Source organism: Sander lucioperca, chromosome 7, assembly GCF_008315115.2.
Source record: "Sander lucioperca isolate FBNREF2018 chromosome 7, SLUC_FBN_1.2, whole genome shotgun sequence".
In the NCBI taxonomy this organism is placed as follows: Eukaryota; Metazoa; Chordata; class Actinopteri; order Perciformes; family Percidae; genus Sander; species Sander lucioperca.
Window position 1 is genome coordinate 25,367,214 of NC_050179.1, and position 22,422 is coordinate 25,389,635.

General features: G+C 40.3%; 1 protein-coding gene and 1 long non-coding RNA gene across 2 annotated transcripts in view; both read right to left on the reverse strand.

The window, feature by feature from the left end:
* The window catches only part of cbln1 (cerebellin 1 precursor), a 32,779-nt gene extending 15,364 nt beyond the window's left edge, over positions 1-17,415 (reverse strand). The window contains exons 1-2 of the mRNA XM_031294814.2: positions 16,605-17,415; positions 15,089-15,208 (exon numbers count right to left, since the gene is read on the reverse strand). Of these exons, the coding sequence (XP_031150674.1) occupies positions 15,089-15,208; positions 16,605-16,862 (378 nt within the window). The 5' untranslated portion in view covers positions 16,863-17,415. The remainder of the gene's footprint in view (positions 1-15,088; positions 15,209-16,604) is intronic.
* LOC116046474 lies at positions 1,128-6,296 on the reverse strand. The gene is made up of 3 exons (XR_004104150.2): positions 6,227-6,296; positions 2,827-2,828; positions 1,128-1,198 (listed from the first exon to the last, which is right to left on the reverse strand). It is a non-coding gene; the product is annotated as an uncharacterized LOC116046474 (long non-coding RNA).
* Positions 17,416-22,422: the final 5,007 nt, after the last annotated feature.

Sequence of the window (22,422 nt, forward strand, 5' to 3'; positions counted from 1 at the left end):
TTCATTTTTGAAAGTAAAAAAAATGCAAAAGTCTTTACATGAATTCAACATATTATTAGCAAATATAAATCCCCACTGATGATAGGATTACTGGCCTATAGGTAGCCATCCACAGATCCAGTTAATCCTAAAGATTCACTGAGCCACATGTATGTTTAACATTAAAACATGATTTATAAAAGCATGCCAACAATTATTAGGGTATTTTAATAGCTTAGTATTCTATGCAAAAAAAGGTACTGCATGTATAAAGGCTTTAGGCCACCCTACACATGTACCAGTACCAGTACAAACTGGTATGCTTTCCATTTAGTACCATCCAGTGTAGCAGTGTATTGGTAGGTGTATAGGCCTTTATCATGGAAGACATGTTGACATGTCACAGAAGGGAAAGCACAGGTTTAAATAAAAAAGAATGAGTCCTGCTCCAGGACTCATTCTTTTTTCCTGGTATTGTTCACGATGGCTCACTGTCACACTTCCATGGCTTACTGGCACACTTTAATGGAATAGAGCCATTGTTAATGTTATTGGTACCACCTAGAGCTTTGGCGATATGGAAAAAAATCAAATATTGTGGTATATTTTAGTTGCAGCACTGTGTTGCTGTTGTATGGAGAAGGAACTTCGTAGACACTGCTCTTGGTATATAAAGATTTATTACATCAGAGTTTTCAGCCTCAATTTACAGACCCATGGATATCTGGAGAGACGACCGACCCAATCTTCAAAATTTGTCGCTCTGCCTTTTCTTTGTGTAGACAAAACTTATATCTCAATGCATTGTATCAACATAGGACGTAATTTTGTAAGTATATGATTGGATCAGGTAACTAGCCAATCAATGCCTGTTATCTGGCACAACTCCAAAAAAGGTATCTTCTGTCTTGGGGGGACCTCTACTCATGTTAACAATTTCCAGATGTTCTTAGTGAATGTAGAGTAAAGTTCATGCATCCTCCTTATACCAAAAACTTAGATCACAATGGTAAATAGTCAGATACCACAATATCACGATATTTTAGTCCAAATACATCGATGCCGATATCACCAATAATGTGGATACAATGACTAAGTGGGTAAAGGCAAATAATAAAACAGATAGTAAGTTCAGAAAAATTAAATCACTTTACTGTAATGCAGCCTTTAAAACACAAGACAACACTTGTGTCATATCACGATATTACGATATCCAAAACTTAGGACGACATCTAGTCTCATACAGTATAACGATGCCGATATAATATCGATATCGATATGTTGCCCAGCCCTAGTACCACCTGTGTAAAAAACAAGCTCTATTGTGAAAAGAAATCCTGTTTTAAAAATATGTTAGTTTAAGGCAGGGTTGGTGATGTTGAAAAGCTAGCAAGATTTAAAAGTAGCATCTCTTCAGGGCTCCGTCTAACCCCTATTATTTCAGTTGCAACCCTGGCAGTGGGAAGCAATTGTGAGAGCAAATAAAATATATAAAAACATAATTCAAACAGATGTGCGCATTGGCAACACACGGCTCAACAAGCCGACAAATAGCCTATACGTAATTCCCTCTACTGAAAATCTATATCTTTCATAAAAATACCCATCAGGGAATGTTAACATGGTCGTCGGTCTCTAAATGTTTTAACTTTTATGAGCACACCTCTCTCTCTCCGCGCACCGAGCTCCACCTGATCTTATAAGAACGGTGATTGGTCAGTAGGCGGTGATTTTACACCGGCTGATCTCTAATCTCCTACATAACCTGCTCCTGACCAGGTTAGGTGTTCAGCATAAGTTACCACGGCGATTGAACCCGGTAACAAGTGATCCACCGTCGTGATACACAAAACCCTGGGTTTTTTAACGCCAAATCTTGCTTCGTAGTACAGGCCTCAGAGCTAAGGTCAGACGTTTACTCAACTAATAACATTATGGACCAGGGCACAAAAACATCTTACAATATAACTCATCAGTATTGCCTCAGGGAACAACATCATTAGTTTGAGGAAACTACCGGACAAAGCTTTCACCCATCATACTTAGACTTTAAAACATGCAACTGCCTGATCAGCTGCCAAATGTTAAAACACACCAAAAGAGGAAATGTATTAAGATAAGTCACTTGAGAACTTCAACAAGATTAGATGGCCCTTAATAACATTTACATTGAACACACCAAAAAAACCTAGAGCAGTTCATTATTTCAGAAAAATACAAAAAGACAATGCTTCATACTTACTCAACTGAGAAGAAAATGAATCAAATAATAAAATGAATCATTATAAAATAATGTTCAGCATAATATTGTCTTTGTTACATCACTGCTTTATAACTTGTACAAAACGTTGGCCTCTGGCTCATCTGTAGCTGGAAATCACAAACTGCCCTCTGCAGCGCTGACACAGTCTGTAGACACACACACACACACACACACACACACTGACACACACTCCAGCTATTCTAACTGACAGACTGTGGCTTTAATTTGCATAGGTAGTCTTAAACAACCAGGCACTAAACATAGCATTTTCTTTTTACATACATTGATCATGTGTGTGCCTCTTGCTGTGTGGCTTTTGTTTCAGCAGTTGACGAAGCATTTGGAGCAGTTGGAAGCAGTTGGAAGCACGGAGAGATGTTTTCCATTATTGATACCTTTGTGTTAACCCATTGACTTACTTTAACACTGGCAGTTGGACTGTCTGCACTTGTCTGTGCTTGAGCACTGGGGAACCGTCATGGCCCTCCTTAGAAATTCAATACAATAATATTTTAAGAGTCATCAGTTGTAATTTTACTGTGTCTCTGTACTGTACTTGTACTGTCATCTAAGCTCCGTCCAACTCCTTTATCAGAACCAACCACTCTGACCATATGAAATGATAAATGGACTGCAGTTATAATATATATAAGACCTGACAATGAATAATGAACGATGAACAGCTGGGTAGGTATGGCAATTCTGGGCCAACTGGATGAACATCTGCCACTGTCCGGTACGTTGAAATCACTTGGCCAGGCTGACCAACTAAAGCCCATGTTCCCTAATCCCTAAAATCCACACTGTTTTTGGTTACACTTTACTTGAAGGTATCTACAGAAGAGTGACATGACACTGTCATGAACGTGTCATAAACATTATAAACAAGTCATGAACGTTCTTTTAGTAAGTGTCATTCGGTTTTTGTCATGATAAGTTATGGTTAGGGTTAGGGTTAGGGTTAGGGTTAGAGTTAGGGATAGGGTTCATGTGTCATGAATGTGTCATGACAGTGTCATGTGTTCATGACAGTGTCATGTCACTCTTATGTAGATACCTTCAAGTAAAGTGTTACCCATTTTTTTCTTAGGTGGACTACCAGACAGGATGTAGCAAACTTAACAGCCTGTCCAATACTGGTGCAAATACTTTTACCAGCAGCCGTTCACAAGGTTTTATCACATTTCACCAGCTTTGCAATCACAGGAAACACACAATTTTTAACGCTACAACTTTTTTGCTGCTTGATAGAAAAGTAAACTTTAACCTTTCTCCTTTGACATGATTATTACCGGCCGACCCTACCCCTTTCAGACAGGTGGCCATGTGGGCAACGTGTGTATGTGACGTAACGGTAGTCCGACGGGGTTTTGTTATGGAAAGTGAGGCTCTCCCGTGTGTAGAAAAGCACCGTCAGGGGCAGCTGCCACAGACACAGTGATGCACATGCTTTATCATGGGTAGTGAACCTACAGAAGTCAGTTTTATGTCGCCTGGCCATTTTTCACCGCAGAGTTGCCAGAAAGCTGCGACCAGCCAGGCGAAAGCTAATATAGTTAGCCTTAAGAATCAAGGGGTCTGTCCCAACTTACGTTACGGGTCGGAGCTGCAAAGCTAAAAACAGAAGTCTGCGTCTGATATAATGCAATTTACACTGATTTAAGGGTTCTTGGATACACAGTGTGTTGCTAGTGCGTGACATGCAGGCTCTGCATGCACAGGCAACCACCAGTCACAATCAATGTTGATCAATTTATCAAACAAACAAAGCAGGCCCCGCTAGTCGACCACAACCTAAAATTTAGAGGAAGCAACATGCATGCATTATTAATATCATTGACTTCAGCCTGGATTGATAGGATTATATGAAAACAATGGTGCCATGTGAGTCAACCAGTGTATTTAACTACCTCATTTCCCTCTGCAAAATCACTTTAGAAGAGTAGTCACATCGCTCTCTTGCTTTTATGTTTGTGAAGCATAAAAGTTCAAGAAAGGATGGGTCACATAAAAAAAGTTACTTTTTCATTTTTACTTTCTAGGTAGATGCACTCCCCTACAAAATCACCCCAGTAGTCGAGAATGATTTATTATTTCCAAAATGGAGTTTGTTTTGTCATCTTGTAAAAATTACAGTATTTTTTTTTTATATCGCAAAATATATCGCAGGAAAAATATATAAACAATGTCAGTTTTTTTCCAATATCGTGGTAGCCCTAACCAGAAGTCACCTAAATACCATACCATATTACTGTCAGGCAACACAAAATGTAGCTCATTGAACTGAGCATAACTGTTGTCCAAGCAAGAGGTTGAGGTACCACAAAGAAGAGTAGAGTGATAAACACTGACTTGTTGAACACAGCTTAGATCAGCGTTGGAATTGCTTATTAAATGAGGGCCAGTCAGAACTGAAGGGACAATCTGATGAAAGACTACTAAAACAGGATTTTCTCCGGATATTGCGGGATGATAAAATCTCTCCAGCAAAACTGCAGATGTTCAGTCCAGCTCTGTCTTACCAACACACAGCTAGTGATGCAGCACACAGATAGGGACAGAGGTGATTTGTGTGACAGACCACCTGAAAGACTTCTCTATGCTTTTTACACTAAATGCACAACCTTCAAGGTGCATGCCTGTTTATACATTGTTAGGCTTTCTGAAAGCCTGATGTCAGCACCATGTTTTTACTACTACTCATTATGAAAGCTGACTCAAATGAGGTTTCCACTAACTTTTACAAGCAATACAATAGTCACCTGAGACACTTCAGGAAGACTTATTGCATCGTCTTCCTAAAGTGTCTAGGGTGTAACTTTGTGATTAAGTTAAATGTTACTTGAGGTCAAAAGAGCAGTTGGCAAGAAATGTAAATGTAGGCTTTTTGTCCTAATGACTCACTTTTGTTGGTCTTTGTAATAATCTTGTTCAATTAAAAGACAATACATATTCAAAGAATACTTTCTCTCACAGCTCCTCTCTTTTACGCTTTCTATAATGTTCTGCCAAACTGAATGAGACTGAGCACAGGCTGGTTGGATAAATATGAAAGCAAGCATCTGCGGACTCTTACTGTGCGTGTGTGTGTGTGTGTGTGTGTGTGTGTGTGTGTGTGTGTGTGTGTGTGTGTGTGTGTGTTTGTGTGTGTGTGTGTGTGTGTGTGTGTGTGCAGACAATGACATACATTGTAAAAACAGAAGAAGAGAGGCTTCATCTCTGTTAGAAGTAAACCACACAATACGGTGTACAGACACAAAACTGCTTCTCCACTAGATCATTTATGCATGAATGTACATATAAATTACATTCAATTCACCTACACCATTGGGAGAACCATGTTTTGACAAATATATTCAGTATATTTCTTTCTTTGTCTTTGCATCCATCTCTGCTTAACACCCTGACTTGATATACTTCACTTAGGAAGAACACCCATTTGTCTAATCAGATCCTTCAACGTCTGACAATAGATGATTTTAATGGACCAGTCACACCACCGTATCTACCCCCTAATACATCCATTAAAATGTCATGGTAGACAAAGGAACCAATAAGAACTGACAGGTAAGTTTTTACATTTGACCTTTTGGAATACTTTTTAAAAAGTAACCCAAAGGAACCATTCATTCCTGGATTCCTATTGGTGTTGGTTGACCATCAATGACTACCACTTCATTGAGAAAGGCACATAGGCACATAAAGCTTTGCAAAGGTTGAATTGGTAATGTCACACTGATGTAGGGCTGGGCCATATGGAGATAAATCAAATATCACAATATTTTTGACCAAATACCTCAATATCAATATGAGGACAATATTATAGGGTTGACTATTGGTGCTTTCACAAAATATTTACACAATGACATTTTTTATAAATAATCATCAGCAAAGCGAATAGCATGACTAAAGGCAAATAATAGAGCAGCTAGAAGTGCAGAAAGGTACATCACTTTAATGTAATGCATTACGATATCCAAAAACTAAGACGGTATCTAGTCTCATATCATGGTATAGATATAATATCGATATATTGCCCAGCCCTACACTGGAACTGCTGTGGAGTATTACTTTTATCAGGTTTCAATGAGTCTTCATGCTAGGGATGCACGATATATCGGCAATCACATCAGTATCGGCCGATGTTAGTTATTTTTTATACATCGGCCAATGTCAACAACCTATGATTATTATGTTATATGTTTTTTTGGCCATGTGGAGTTTGTGATGCAGTGACACAGCACAGGATTTACATGCTCAAGTAAAGAATCAGCAATGTCCGTGGTCTGGACGAAGTGACGAGTGCAGTGTGTCGGTCTCGGCCAAGATGTTCATATCGGTGCATCCCTACTTCTTAAAGTGTCTTCTCACATGCATCCTCTTGGCCAACATAACTACCCTCAGTTATCCTTTGCTAACAAGGCCCAACAAGGATGATACAGTGCTAATATGCCTAAAAAAAATAATTATTTCTTTAATACTATTTTTGCGCATTTTCAGCTTATACTGGATAGTAGTGAAGAGACAGACAGGGAACAAGGAGAGAGGGAGGGGTTCAACATGCAACACAGGTCCCCAGTCAGATAAGTGACAACTTTGAGCTGCGAAAAAAGTTGATTGCCTGAAAAGTCAAGCAATCAACAAAGTCAGTAGGCTTCATCCTCTGGAGTAGGGCTGAGAATCAAAATCGCGATTTAAAAGAATGCGATTAGCTAATCGTGAAGACCGCGATTAATCGAATGTGCAATATTTAGTTGAATGTTTGGTTTTACCATTTTTTATTCCTCTTTTCATTATTATATTTACTGTTAGTTCATAAGATAAATGCTGGAATAATTTACATATCACAGATTCAATGTTCCATGCTTATTAAAAGAAAAACACTCATTGCTGGCAATTCATATCCATGTTCTAATCCTTGCATAAGAATATAGAGCAGTAGTTTTGATGGTGTCTCATATAATAATGCTCCATGACATTTTTTATCTGTTACACAGTGAATATTGAACTTTAGCTAAACTAAACTCCAAACCCCAATGGCTCAGCCCTACTCTGGAGACCATGAATGTCCATACAACATACAGACAACAGACAATACTACCCTCAGGCAGGCCCAAAAAATAATGTCAGAACCCATACATGTCCTCCACAATGATTACCAGCTTCTCCCTTCAGGCAGACGCTTCAGAGTGCCCCATGCAGAACTCATTTGTCCCCCCGTCCATCAAAGCCCTGAATGGCAAGCCAGCCTAAACACTATCTTAAAGGAACACGCCGACCTATTGGGACTTTTGCTTATTCACCGTATCCCCCATTGTTAGATAAGTCCATACATACCCTTCTCATCTCTGTGCGTGTCGTAACTCTGTCTGACGCCCCCACCGCTAGCCTAGCTTAGCACAGATGCTGGAGGTAACCAGCTCCATCTAGCCTACTGCTCCCAATAAGTGACAAAATAACGCCAACATTTTTCTATTTACATGTTGTGATTTGTATAGTCACAGCGTGTACAAATAACAAGGTCACATGAGACACAGCCGTCTTCTAACCGTATACATACTGGGAACTATATTCTCAGAAGGCGAAGCACTGCTACTTCTGCTACTTGGGCGGAGTGATTATTACTCCAACTCTGAGCGAACTCCAGGCGAACTCTCTGTTCCTCACCAAGGGGCTTCTCAGGTGCTGCGAGCAAATCACTCCACCCAGTACGACTGACAGGACAACACTGCCATCCCTAAAGCCATGTCGCTAACACGGCTAAAAATTACTTTGCACAGAAAAACTATCTATACTGTATTCGTCCTTAAAACAAGCTCACACACAAGCAGCTAAAATACAAATTCCCAATTAATTCAGCTAAAATTCAGTGTCTGTGTGTGAGGCCTGACAACTCCCAGACTATACTGTCTCTATAAGTTACAAACCAACGTCATTATCCAGTCTTTTTCCTCCCGCTTTCTCCTTTCAGCATTTTCAAAGGCAAGAGAACACAGGAAGAGATAAGGTGTGTATTTATGTGGCTTTGACTTGCTTCTCATTTCCCCGCATCTCCACTGTGTAAGAGGAACACTGTCTGAGCCAGTAGCAGAGGACTGGTGTATTTCTACTTCTTTTTTTTTCTCTCATTGCACAATTAATGCTTCTCATTCTATTCACGAGTTTTCGTGTGCAACACATCACCACGCTGCTGGCCACTCACTTCCCTCAAACACTCAGCTGTGGTACATAGTGTGGTGACACATCCTAGTATTTCTTACATTCTCACTTTGTGCAATTTCTGAGGCGCAGTTGGTCTTAATCACCGTATGAGTAATATTGAGGTGACCACAGATTATGCCTAAAGCCTAAAAGACACCGACTTTTCTACATGAATGATTGGGGATGTTGTGTTTTTGTCTCTAAATCCACTTTTTAGAATCAGTCAATTATGTGTCACTTTATCACACTGATCCTAGTCCCAGTCTATAGCTGTAATTGAAACATACGTTGTTTGCCTTTTTTCACAGTAAAAACAGGAATTCTGTCCTCTAAATCAGTGATTCCCAACCAGGATTACTTACCAGGGTACTTCTGCAGTTGCCAGGGGGTACGTGTAAAGATTTTGATGTAGCTCAACTAAATTGAAAAATAGAAATTATGATGACGTTTCCTTTCCGGGATTGTTCAGGTGCCATTCCGCCGGATGTCTGTTTTCTTTCGCTTTGTTTGTGTTAGAATTTTAAACTCCGGTGGATTTCTGAGGACTCCTCAGATCTCTGCAGGGTAAATCCAGACAGCTAGCTAGACTATCCAATCTGAGTTTTCTGTTACACGACTAAAATAAACTTTTGAACGTACACATGTTCCACCAAAATAAGTTCTTTCCCGAGGCTATTTTGCAGCCACACCGTGGCTCCGTCCGGCGCTTAGCACCACCAAAGACGATTGTGATTGGTTTAAAGGAATGCCAATAAACCAGAGCACGTTCCTCTCCCATCCCAGAATGCTGTGTGGACTAGCCAGACCCTCCTTAGCAGCGCTGTGGAGGAAGGTCTGGCAATGCAAGACTAAGTCAACTGTAACACCTGAACACTACATGTTGCACTTAAATAAGAGCGTGTGAAAACTAGTTAGCAGGCGAGCCCAGACATTTAGCTAAAAGTAATGAATAATGGTAGAAATAACTAGTTAAAAGTAATGACTAAACAGTTTGAATGATTAGCTAAAAGTAATGGAGAAACGGTTAAAATAGCTACAAGCCAAAAGTAATGGATAAACATTCAGCTTCACTCCAAGTAGTAGTAGCCTACTAGGCTAGTAGTAGTGTGATTGATGACCAAACCAACCTTATTATTGACAGTTCGATTGTATGAATTATTATTAATTAAAAATATCCACTTTTATAAATTGAATACTGTTATACATAAGGAACATACACTGGGAATTGATGAAGACAGAGCTGTGGGGGAACCACTGCTCTGATCTTTCCCTGTCTGTTTGGCACATCATACGTTACTTTTAACGCAGTACTAACAATGTAACAAATCTTACTGATACAATTTTGATATAGTCTTAAAGGGCAACATAAAGAGTATATATTTGACCATTTTATTAACCCTCGTGTTGTCTTCCCGTCGACCACGCAGCTATTTGTCAATTTTGGGTCATTTATATTTTTTTACACGTTTTGGTTGTCTTTTTTGACACTTTTGTGGCTTTTTTGAAGCTTTTTTTCCCCAAGTTTTTTTGTCACTTTTATGTCTTTATTTTTTATTACGTTTTTGTTGGTTTTTTATCAAGTTTTTGAAGCATTTTTGTCACTTTATTCCATGTTTGTCACTTTTTCTGATGTCTCTGTCGATTTCTTTTAATGTTTTTCTTGTTTTATTCCCACGTTTTTGAAGCATTTTTGTCACTTTTTTCAACCTATCAATTTTTTTTTCAAATGCTATAATATCTAATAAATACCCACATGAATTGAAAGTATTGAAATGATCATTTATTTTACACCAAAGAACGTTGTATGGAACCATTTTTTTGGGACAATTTGTTGAAAGAAACCCAAATTTTTGATATAGAGACTTTTTCAAAATGGGCCAAATTTGACCCAAGGACAACAGGAGGGTTAATGTACAGTAAATATGTGTGTTCCCTGTTGCATAAAGGTTTGACATGTTTGTGTTTAGCCAGTGTTAAGCAGGCTGTAGTGGACAGCTGCATAGGGAATCCGACTATAATAAATAAACTGTTTGATGATATTTAAGGATGTCTAGAAGGGATGTGGCTTCTGCTGAGTTTCATCTCACGTATCAATCTTTAAAAAGTGTATGTGTTTTCAAAACAGAATTCACCAACACTTTAATGAAGTGGTGCTTATACGGCATAAGCACTTTGTGACAGCACTGCAACCATTTTACAGAGAGTGGCTTCATATGACACACAACATTCATTATAGCTAATAAAAAAAAGTATATAATTATGTAGCTAGTCACTTGTATTTCTAGATCTTTCAGTTGTTTGTACGCTGTAAAAAAATATATGTAACAAAAATGATCTGTGCTCCATCTAGTAATAATTTAGTACGTATATTTTTGCCGTCAGAATGATCAATGTTTACAAGCAAAACTCTTTAGGCAGCTGTTAACAGTCTAGGATAGACATCTACCATTATTATGAAATGAACTGCATTATAACGAGTTTAATCAGTAGATTATGACATTGTTAACAAGAACTCTGATGCTTAACACACATTTATACACACCATTTCAGCGTGGAATAATTGTCGTAAATTGACGTTATATTAGACCATTTTAGTATTACTAACAAACTTCTTGCCTTAGTATGCACAACAATTTACAGGGGGAGTATTTGCTGTTCTGAATGAACTGCACAGCCTTTGAAAACGGAGCATGTTTGGTATATTTCTCAGGAGTGAAATATCTCATTACAACAATGGTGACCGGTGACCCAAGTTGGAGGATAAAAATGTGTGTATTGGAAACCAAAGCACAAACTGGTACTTAAAGAGTTGAAAGGATTCCACTCTGTTGCCGAGAGGTGCAGCCGCTCTGGGTCTAAATGTGAAATAAGTTCTCATAACCCGTAGAGCAGTACGTAAAAGGTAAAATCTCCTATCAGCAGTGTGCTATCAACAGCTTGAAGCAGCACCTCTAGGTTTTCTTCTCTCAATGGGAAAATGATAGTCACAGAAAGGCCTAACACACACACACACACAAGGCAAGGCACAAGGCATTTTAGATGTGCTCCTTGTGTAGCTTTCACCAGACAGAGCTGCTGTGACCCAAGGCTTTACGCATGCCATTTCTGAATGCCAAGGTGTTCAAAAGTACTGCTGTAAAACAATCACTTATTCATACTGCAAAACCACAGTAAACTGCAATAAATAATCAGTAAGGGGGGTAAGGAAGGGGGATATTCATTTCATCAGAATACAGCATTAAGAAATCTGTTGGAAATATCAGGAAATATTGGATAGGATAGAACAACACAATGTAATTCTGCTAAATAAAACATAATGTAAAATATCACATAAAATATCACATTCATTATTCATTTAATTTTTTTTCTTCATTTTAAAACAAATTGTATATCCAAATACAATACAGATTTCCTGTAGGCTCAGTCTGCCACTTTAAAAAACAACAATTCCAGTGCTAGTTCCATGGTATCAGAAATGTGGATAGTCATCATAGAAACAGGCAGAACAGGCAGCCAAGTTACAGCACTTTGATCCACTGGAAATTGTCAGATTGACAGCACTCTAGCCCAATGGATTGGGGGGGCAATCATATTTCAGGGGTGGCCAGTGCCACCCCGTGCCCCCCTTCTAGCCCCGCCCCTGCATAACAGTGATTAGTAATAGTAAAAACTGCTGGCTTATGTTTTGATTCTGTTCAAGTTGCCACGCATTTCTTTAACAGGAGGCACATTAACCCCTGTCTAATACCTTAATATAATAGACTAGGGCTGTGTATGGGCAAGAATCTGGCGTTACGATACATATCACGATACATGGATCACAATTCAATATATTGCAATATATTTCGATAATGTGCGTAAGGCGATATATTGGGATTTTTTTTAAGTATAATTTTAGAAAAACTAATATTTAAAAAAAGACATGATGTTCATAAAAGTCAAAGAAGTTTACTTTAGGTAAACAATTCAGTACACAGAAAATCAAACTACCAGTTTGGGATTTTGGTTCACAGGTTCTTAGTGAGCTAATGTTTATATGCTAAAGTAGGCCAAAGTTCAGCCATAGCTACATTGTTAGCTTCTAGCACTGCTAGGCACTGTTTATTTCCTTTTTGAAAATCGATACAGTATTGCAAAATAAAATATCGATACTCAAGTGTATCGATTTTTTCTTACACCCCTATAATAGACAGTATATAATGGTCTTCAAAAAACAGTGAAAAACTTAGGTGTGATTTAAAAGCCCACCCATCTATTTAGAGAGCACCTCACATTGAGTGTTGATATCCTACCAGCGTCTCATCTGTTTGTCTTTCTTATCTGTGAGCTCTCTGTTCCAAGCTCCAGGTACAACATGTTCACCGAGGGATATAGAATGAATCTGTTTCAATTTTATTGCAACTAGAGAAGTAGTGTCACATGTAGATTTCCTACATGTGAACATCTGCACCCAAAATGAAACCCTGTAACAAACGGAAGTGTTTGGTATGTATATTGTAAGTGATTTAAGAAGGGAAAAAAAGAATGCAAGTAAGCTAACCATTAGTAGAAGTATTAGGCATAGCTGAGAATGAGTTTGATGGAGTTCCCTTTAGATCAGAGAGTATACTGTATTTCGTTTGCAATATTTAATTGCTAGGCAAAGAGAGAGATGGGTTTTTAGCTGCTTTTTGACACCCACATCACTTTTCACACCCCTCACAGATAGATAGGCAGATCTGTGCACAGGAAAGGACTGAGGAGAGATGGCGCTAACTGTTTTTCCTTCCCTTTGTACATCTACCCAGCATCCACTGATCAATAGTTACTCATGATGTCTGGCTTTCTTGCTATCTCTCTCTTTGCCCTGCCTGAACCGTCTCTCTCTTTCCCTCCCGTCCATCCTTTGTTCTTCTCTGACGTGTCCCTCTTTTCTCTCCTTTTTCCTTATTCCTCCTGTCTCTCCCTTCAATCCTCCCACCTTTTCAGCTCTCCATGTAAACTCTTTATTTCTGTTCCCTCGTTTTCTATTCACTTTCTTTTTATTCTCCTCCTTCTCACTTCCTTCCCCTCTGTCCCTCGTTCCATCTCTTCTTCTCCCGTGTCACCGTTTTACATTCACTCTCATCCTTTCCTCTCTATCCCACCCCTTGCATCCCTACCGCTCTCCTTTCCCTGCTGTCTCTCATCTCTTGCATGCACCACAGTAGCTGCCTCTAAGGCAATCAAACAGTGGGAGTTTTCAACACAGCAGATGCGCTGGGTGGATGGGAGGATGAGTGGAAGAGGTTGAGGGTGAGCAGCACACAGGCTGGATGCTTGGAGGAGAGAGGACAACCTACACCTGTTTCATGCCAGAAACGTGACAGAACAAAGAACAAACCTATAGTTTCTAAATCCCTTTTGAAATATTATGTAAAAGCGTTTAGGGCTTTAGAGGATTTAAACTAAAGTGCTGTTCTCTAGCTTAAATAGTCTGGTTGTAAAAGTCAGTTTATCAAAATGACAGTTTCTCTGTTTTCCTTTTTAGTCCATCACAATATATCATAGCTTTGCTGTAGTTTCATATTGAGAACACAGCAAATTGGCACAGATAACAGTACTAATGGTAATGTGGCAGGCATTATCACCATTGTGTTCTGCATGGTATGACAGACTTAATTACCTCAGTGCCATGTTAGCCAGCCACGGTCTATTTGCGTTCAGTCACACAAAGATGACTGGGAGTACGCGCCGAGCTTGACATAGCTTTTCCCCCTTGCATATCGCCCGCCCGCCCGCCAGCCCGCCCGCCCGCCCTCCCTCCTTGTTGTTGTTGTTGTGGTTACTGCAGCTGCCATGCTAATTAATTCAAGACTCCAATAATAAAGCATAAGTAGCAAAAACATAATGCCAAAGCCCCGGGGAGCCAAGAGCATAATTACACAACAGTTTAATTTGCAAGAGATACATTGTAATTAAGGCTGTGTGGCTTGTAAAGCATCATCACGTGCATGTTAAATGCTGGAAATGGGCTCAAGTACTTTATCACTTGACACATCAAAAGAATATGGAGACTGCGTCTAAGGCATCGTGAACACGAGCTGTTCAGAGGATGAAAGGAGAGTTGTGATGGGGCATGCTGCAGGCAGTGTGTGAAAACTGTATTATTATTTCTACATAAAACCCATGTGAGTGTGTTGTGTGTGAGAGAGAAAATTAAAATGTCTGTCTCTGTTTGCTCTGTTCAAAATGTACTTAATGTTTTTAATCTTTTGAATAATCAAAAATCTAAGTCAGCCTGCTGCCTCTTTTCCATAAGAAGAGACTGAGAGGGAAACGGCGCTGTCCATGGTGCTGAAAGTGCAGCCGCTGGCGCAAACGGCTCACCACAGCACTCCGTCCTCCTGCTGGCTACACACGCTTGATTCGACTCTGTCCTCTCTGCATGTATTGATTATTTATGATTTGGCCGATGGGCGGCGTGCGACTAGCTTTCATCTGTTAACGCCCGCCTTCATCGATGTCTCCCGGGAAAGGCATCTCAAACATGTACAAAATGACTTCCAGTGCGGCTGATATTCAACTTTTGTGAGGGAAAAACAGCATATTAGGGGGTGCGTGGTGTGGTCCGCGCACACAGACACACACATAGACAAACATGACAAACACACAATAAGGCGCTACCTGTATAGTTTGGCGGTTGTAGACTTTCACTACGTGGAAGTTAAAACTGTAAATCCCTTTGCGCGGCGCGATGAAATTACTTCTCTCCTCATCAAAGTTCTTCCCAATATTTACTATAACCTGAAAGAAAGAAAGAAAGAAAGAAAGAAAGAAAGAAAGAAAGAAAGGACAAAATTCCATTGATAAAATCCCAGCTTATGTCTTTCATAGTATTTGCACACACTGCAGGATCACAGAGGTGCATAAATAATTTATTACAAGGACATCCTGACAAACAGCTTTCACAACCAAAGGCATAGTCTGCATCTTAAGAAGCAGAAAATCTCAAATGTTTTCATGTAACAAACAAAAATATATTATTCACTTTGTATTGACCTGTCTTAATTTACTTGGAGAGAATTAAACCTATTTAGCCCACCTTTTACATTTTCTTTTAGGAATAATTTCTAGGATAGCCGGTTAAAATTAATATCTCACTTAATCTTTGATATGGGACTCTAAAGGGTCCCTCTGGCCTCGGAACACAATATTCAGATTCACTGATGTAGTGGAATAACTCTCTGCTTTTATCTAGGCTTTTCCCCCTTGTCAGAACTTCCAAACTTCATGGGAAATGCAAGGGAACTCAATCAATCTTTTAAATGTAATTTTTAATTATACATTTCTGCGGCCAAATGTCTGGTTTTATGGGTGGAGGCGGACTATGGCGTGTAATTGAACGGCAGTTTGAGAGAGAATTAACCTTTAACGGCAGGCGGGTAGGACCTCGCCCTCGCGACCTGCCGTTACTAAATTATTTGGCGAGATGTCAGTTGCCATATCCCATATTGTCAGCTCAGAAAAGATGAAATATTCAACTTTCCAACCAGGCTTTACTTTCCCAACCACTTTGGCCATGTAATTGCTTATAAAGAAAAGGCTCAGTTCGGCTCTACTTTTAGTTATCACGGTCAGTCCATTACCACAGGTGCACGAGATGCAGCTGCGCGATTAGGCTAAATCCAGCCACTGTAGCCTAACCACTGATTCCTGGTTTTATGAAGTTATTAATTTTTTTTTTACACAATATGCCCCGGGAAAAAAGTTCCGCCCTCATTGCACATAGCCTTTTATTTGGTCTTCGGAAGGTCATTTATGGCCAATGGCGCAGAAAAAAAAACGGCCAATTTTTTTGTTTGCTTCTGGTGTTTTTAAAAAAAAAAAAGAAAAATCTGCGACATTTGACTCTTCCATCCATTGGTAGCTCAAGTTGTCTTCTCTAGGTTATTTGACAACTGCCACACCAGGCAATGCGCACGTCCACACACACCTTCTGAAACTTAATATGTTTCACCGATGTAACATAATTCCTTCACCAGGTAGGCTAGTAATTATTTGAAGAACAACAAAAAAAAACACAAACTGACAAGACTGACTGAAAACAATCTTAAACTTACTTTGCTTAATTCATTTTTCGTTGTTGCTAGGCCTATAGAATATAATAGAACAGAATAGATAGCCTATTTATTTCTCCTACCCGGTCGAAGTAGATGACCATGGTCCGGTTGCTCATCTCGGACGGTTCGTGGTTGGTGTTCCGGACTGCGGAGAACGCCACTTTGGCGCTGCCCGAGCGCACCGAGATGCCGAGCGCCGTGCCTGTGGGGTCCGCGGCCGGGTTGGAGTCGCACACCACTAGGCACTTCCCCTCCAGGACGATTGGTTCCGTCTCGTTCTGAGCGCGGGCCGGGCTCGCCGCGAGCCACACGGCACTCAGCAGGCAAAACGCCAACATACCGGACCAGAACGGTGAACTTCTTCGGTCGTATTCACACCTTGTGAAGCCGCGGGTCTATTCCCCTTTTTAAAAAAGTAAGGTAGGAAGAGTTTCCCCGCGTGTTCCCCAGATGAACTAGATGCCACTCCGTTTTCTTGGATTTAATTAGCCCTCTGAAAACAGTTTATCCCTCGCGGTCTCTTTGAGGGGATAACAGGCGTTTTATTTTTAGGCTTCTCTCCTTTTTTTTTTGAAAAATCAGTTTGTTACCACCGTTATCTCCGCTCGAGTCGCCGGTGTTCACCTGCACCTTTCCTCTTTTTCTTCACTTCTCGGCAGGTTTTCTGTCACTTGGAAACACAAGAAGCGGGAGTCGCGCGCGGTGCGGAGGGGCCCTGGACGAGTGACGAGGCAGTAGAACTCATAGCGCGCGGGGGGTGGGGGGGGGAGCTCCGTCTGCTCTCTCTCTCGCGCGCGCTTGAATTATTGATATGTGAGATATGAGAGTTTCAAACACAAAAGGCACGAGAGGAAGGGACGCGGCGCGCGGGCGCAAGATGCTCCCGCCCTGGTCCTACTTCTTTTTTTTTTGGGGGGGGGGGGGTTCTTTACAGACCCCTCCCCCTGGTAACTGAGACCCATCATCGGATTAGCGCGTGCGCGTCTTCGATATTTTCCAATCACTGCGTGCCGACCGCCCCCCTCCCCGCCCCACCACTGTATCAAGCACCCCTCTCTCTCTCTCTCTCTCTCTCTCTCTCTCTCTCTCTCTCTCGCCTTCTTTTTCTCTCTCTCTCTCTCTCTCTCTCTCTCTCTCTCTCTCGTTTTCTCTCTCCTTTCCTTGTTTTTCCTCCCCTTGTCTACACATATTCTATACACATATCTATCTATCTATCTATCTATCTATCTATCTATCTATCTATCTATCTCTATAGCCATAGTCTATATTATTTCTGTCCCCTCTCTCTCTCTCTCTCTCTCTCTCTCTCTCTCTCTTTCTTTCTCTCCCCCTCTCTCCTCTGGTATCTTACAGGTAAACCAAGCAGCAGCACTCGTTATGAAGGAGGATCTATATAAGATAAGCACACATCATAAGCACAGTCCACAATCAAGACGTGTTCCGCTCGTCAACATCATCATCACCACTATCATCATTATCGTCATCATTTAAGCAAAATACTGCCTGAAAACTTGTTACTGTAAATTGCTTTGTAACCAGCAAGGGGAGATGAAACCTCTCCAGGGTGTGCGAATACCTCCTGAAGAAAAAAAAATGTACTTAGTAAATGGTGGCAGCCGTAAAAAAGATACCACAGGGAGGTGCAGCGATGCAGAAAGTGTGCCAAATGAGCCCCACTGGGAGCCAAACCACCAGAGACACACAAACATGACAGGTCTTTTTTAAAGGAGTATTCCAATGAATCAGTATTTTACTATTATAATGGTCAAATTTGATGCACCAGAAGGGGCGAAGTATCCTGACTTTATCCTGTCCCTTGGGTCGAGCTGCAGAAACACTGTATCCCTCACTTCCCATAATGCAACTCAACCGCATCTTTATTAGCTTTAACACCCATGTCTTTCGAACCTCCACACAGACCTTCAGTTGCAAATTTCTAGTGTCAAAGCCCGAAACAAGTTTATTTAAGTGATGTAACTTGAGTTATTTTCTCGGTCTTAAAAAAGTTCCCCGTAGAGCCACAATAAATGTTATGTAACTGTTTTCTTAGGCTCTGTAGTATACTCTCCATTAATGTTATTGACTAAATCTAACCATCAGCAATAGCACTGCTTTGCACACTGGTTTTAGATGTAGGGACATTTTCAGTTTTACAGTTACCCTCGTTAGGGTTAGGGTTAGGCAGTGGTGTAGTCTACGTGATAAGCAGGTATACCCACTAAGAAATCTCCAGGATTTCCATATACCCACTGAATCCTTGTGTTGTCTTCCCGTCAGCCATGCAACTTTTAGTTTTTCTGGGTCAAAGTTTAAAATTCAAAACGCTTCGCTTTTTTGAAACTTTTTCGGACAGTTTTTTGAAAGTTTTTGAAACTTTTTCTGACATTTTTCTCAATTTTTTCAACGTTCTTTTAACAATTTCTTACTTGTCATGAGCGTTGTATGGAACAAGATAACGTTATTTAAAAAATAAATTGAAAAAAATTATATATTTTTTTAAATGGGTCAAATTTGACCCGAGGACAACAGGAGGGTTAAAAATGTGCAATGATACTCAACAACATAGTTCTGTGACAGAACTTTCACGTCAGATATTTGTATTCACAAATACTGGGTCGAGTAATTTGACAGCAAACTAAACTAACACTGCAGAACATGCAGAGAGACTTTTCTCATCTTTAATTGACCCGCTCCTCGACGACGTCAATGTGACGTGAGCAACCTGTCTGAAAGTTGGAAGTCTTCTGGTAGCTGTGCCAAGAGAAATCTAAATCATTCCCAGTGTTGCAGAGATGGAGAGCGTAGGTATATGTAAGGAGATAACATGGGCACAGGCTAATTATTGCTAACTAAAATGCTAGTTATCATTAGTAATTAAACTTAAATAGCTAATGTGAGTCAAAACTGCCTGCGAGCTTCTCCTGTACTGTACTGTAATTCCTCTACTGTGCGACAGAAAGTCCCGTGGTTATGACACAATAGTTAGCCTATTTTTACAAAAACGTCTGCTACGGAGCCATAACGTGAGGTACAAGGTAATGGAGCCTTTTGTACATTGTCGTGTTTCTTTAGAAATAAACAATGGACAAATAAAGTCTTTAAACGCTTCAGATGTAAAGTTATTCGCTGTCAAAATGACATCAAAATGAATGGCAGTCAATGGAATGCTAACAGGGGGTGAGTGCTTGTTAACATCAAAATGGCGTCATAGGAACTACGCGTTTTGAGGAGAAGCTTACCGCCTTGCATTTAACAGAAATATAAGTAGCCTATTTCATTTTGTCCTCTTTGCTTTGAGGTCAACTTTTGTGATCCAGGCTTAGGTCCCTGATGTGGACGCCCCCTTACTGCTTTATATTCCATTATATTTTTGATATATTTTGAATGTCATCTGTGTTTTCCTTCTCACAGGATAAATAAATGTATTCCCACCATAAATTGGTGGGAATACATTTTTTTGCTCTTTCTTTTTTACTTTATCTCCTCCCACCATTTCTTCTCCTTGTTTCTGTCCCCGTCCTCTCTCTTTACAGGATCTTTCTCTCGTGGTGTCTTTCTCCTTACCTTCTGCTGTCTCTTCTCTCCCTGTCTTTGTCTTCTTCCTTCCCTCCCTCCCTCCCCTCTGTCATTCCTGAAGTTTTCCTCTCCGTCTCTCTGTTGCTGTGTCTCTCTCCCAGGGGTTTCCTTCAGCCTCTAATACAAGCTGACGGTGAATGACAGGCCAAAAGGACTTCTCTCAGATGCAGGATGCACGGGACGAGCCACATCCTCTCCCTCTCTCTCTCTCTCTCTCTCTCTCTCTCTCTCTCTCTCTCTCTCTGTGTCATACATTTAAATACATATGTCACCATACATTCAAATCACCATTTCCTCTCTCCTTCTCATGACCACATTGCTCTTTTTCCGGCCACAGTTTGTGTGTGTGTGTGTGTGTGTGTGTGTGTGTGTGTGTGTGTGTGTGTGTGTGTGTGTGTGTGTGTGTGTGTGTGTGTGTGTGTGTGCGTGCGTGTGCGTGTGAGTTAGCTGTCTGAGGTTGTCACAGGCACACAGGGGGAACAGAGCTCATTGTTTAAGGCTGACTGCAGTTTAACTGGACTGACAGACAGGAGCAAGCTGCCACTACACACCTACTTTGTCCATGTGTCTCAGTGTGTATGTGTGTGTGTGTGTGTGTGTGTGTGTGTGTGTGTGTGTGTTGGTTTGTGCTCAGCAGAGATTAAACAACAAGCATATATTCATTGCCTCTGGACCACGAGGCCTATCTTCTTTCCTGACTGCCGTCTGTCTGTCTGTCTGTCTGTCTGTCTGTCTGTCTGCCTGCTAGACTATGATGCTCTCTAGCCTCAGATTCTGAGGCTGAGCATTGCTGCTGTGACATTTAGGATTGAGATCACCAAAGTTAATCTTTTGAGGGGTAAAGAAGGACAGAAAGAAAATAATCAAATCAAAGCTAATGCGACAGACACATTCCTCTAATCATAATCATAACAGAATAATCTACAGTCAGTGTAATGTGGAGAAGAATTTGGCTTTAGTTAGTTGGCATATTGTCTGGAAAGAGTCCTATTGTCGTCACTGCACTAAAGTGTGCTGTGCGTAAGCTAATTAGGTGTGAATGCTGAAAGGAAGTATACATTATTCTCCTTGCAGCCTATTCATAATACTGACTGTACATAAAGGGGATAGAAATACATGATATGGCATTATATAGGCTTAAATAGACTGTGCTGTTGGGGGATATTAGTTCTACAGAAAAGTAAAATAGATGTAGGTGGAATCATTGCCACAGTGTAATTGTCAAATTACTTTTGTATATTATAGCACAATGCCTGAGCCCATCGGCAAGAAAATTGGCTAATTTGCATTCAGTATTTATTCTACATGTACCTGGGTTTCATTTCCCATTAGCGGCGCAGACTCTGACTTAAAGCACAAAGGAGGTCCCTCAACTAAGTCACAGAGAGAGCCTCTCTTTAAAATTAACAGCTTCTCAAAATTGCAGATGTGGAACTGTTAAGGAAACATAGCTTCCTAGAGCTGTGCGCTCTTCATTATAACAAAAAAAAAAATGCTGTGACAGAGAAGGCAGCCTGAAGAAAAGAGGAAAAGCCTTTGGGAAGTCCAGAATGTAACCTCTGCTGTTTACAGTAAGACAGCTGTATGGACTCTACACCAAAGCTAGAAATAACCAAATGTCTGTCCACATTTGTTCACAAAACCTTTCTAAAGACTTTTTTCCCTCCTGACTATTTAAAAAACAATTTTGAACAGATCATTTTCTAAATATGCAGTTTATCATACATACAGATACCGTATGATTAGATCACACCTCCCACTGCGATTTTCCAATTAAAGAATACTAAATTCTGCCTGCAGCACTTCCATTGTCTGGCAACAGTATAGTAGTCACATCGTCCCCACCTACTAGCGCACAAGAAAGAGCTCAGCAAGCGGAGCCTTCTGTACCCCATACGCTGAGACAAACATCCTCTGTTAAGTATAGCTGCTGTGAGCCACCGAACCTCAGTGATCAGGACATAATGTTTGTTTTGGGGACAGCCTGAACATGCCTGCTGTCTTCCTGCCTGATGGCTGTAGTATATGGGAAAAGAAGTTAACGTTTCTCTGTGAAGACAGGAAAAAAACAGTTTTTTCATTATCTATTAATGTATATATATATATATATATATATATATATAAATCGAATGTTAAACATACTCACACACACACACACACACACACACACACACACATTGTACTTTATTAAGCCTGCAAGACAACACTAGTTGTTGCTGGTATCAAATACAAGAGGTTGTATTGACAATTATGAAGCGAACTACCATAGTTTTAAAAATGAGAAAGATAAATAGAGGTGCTATTTGCTCATTTCTGAAAAGC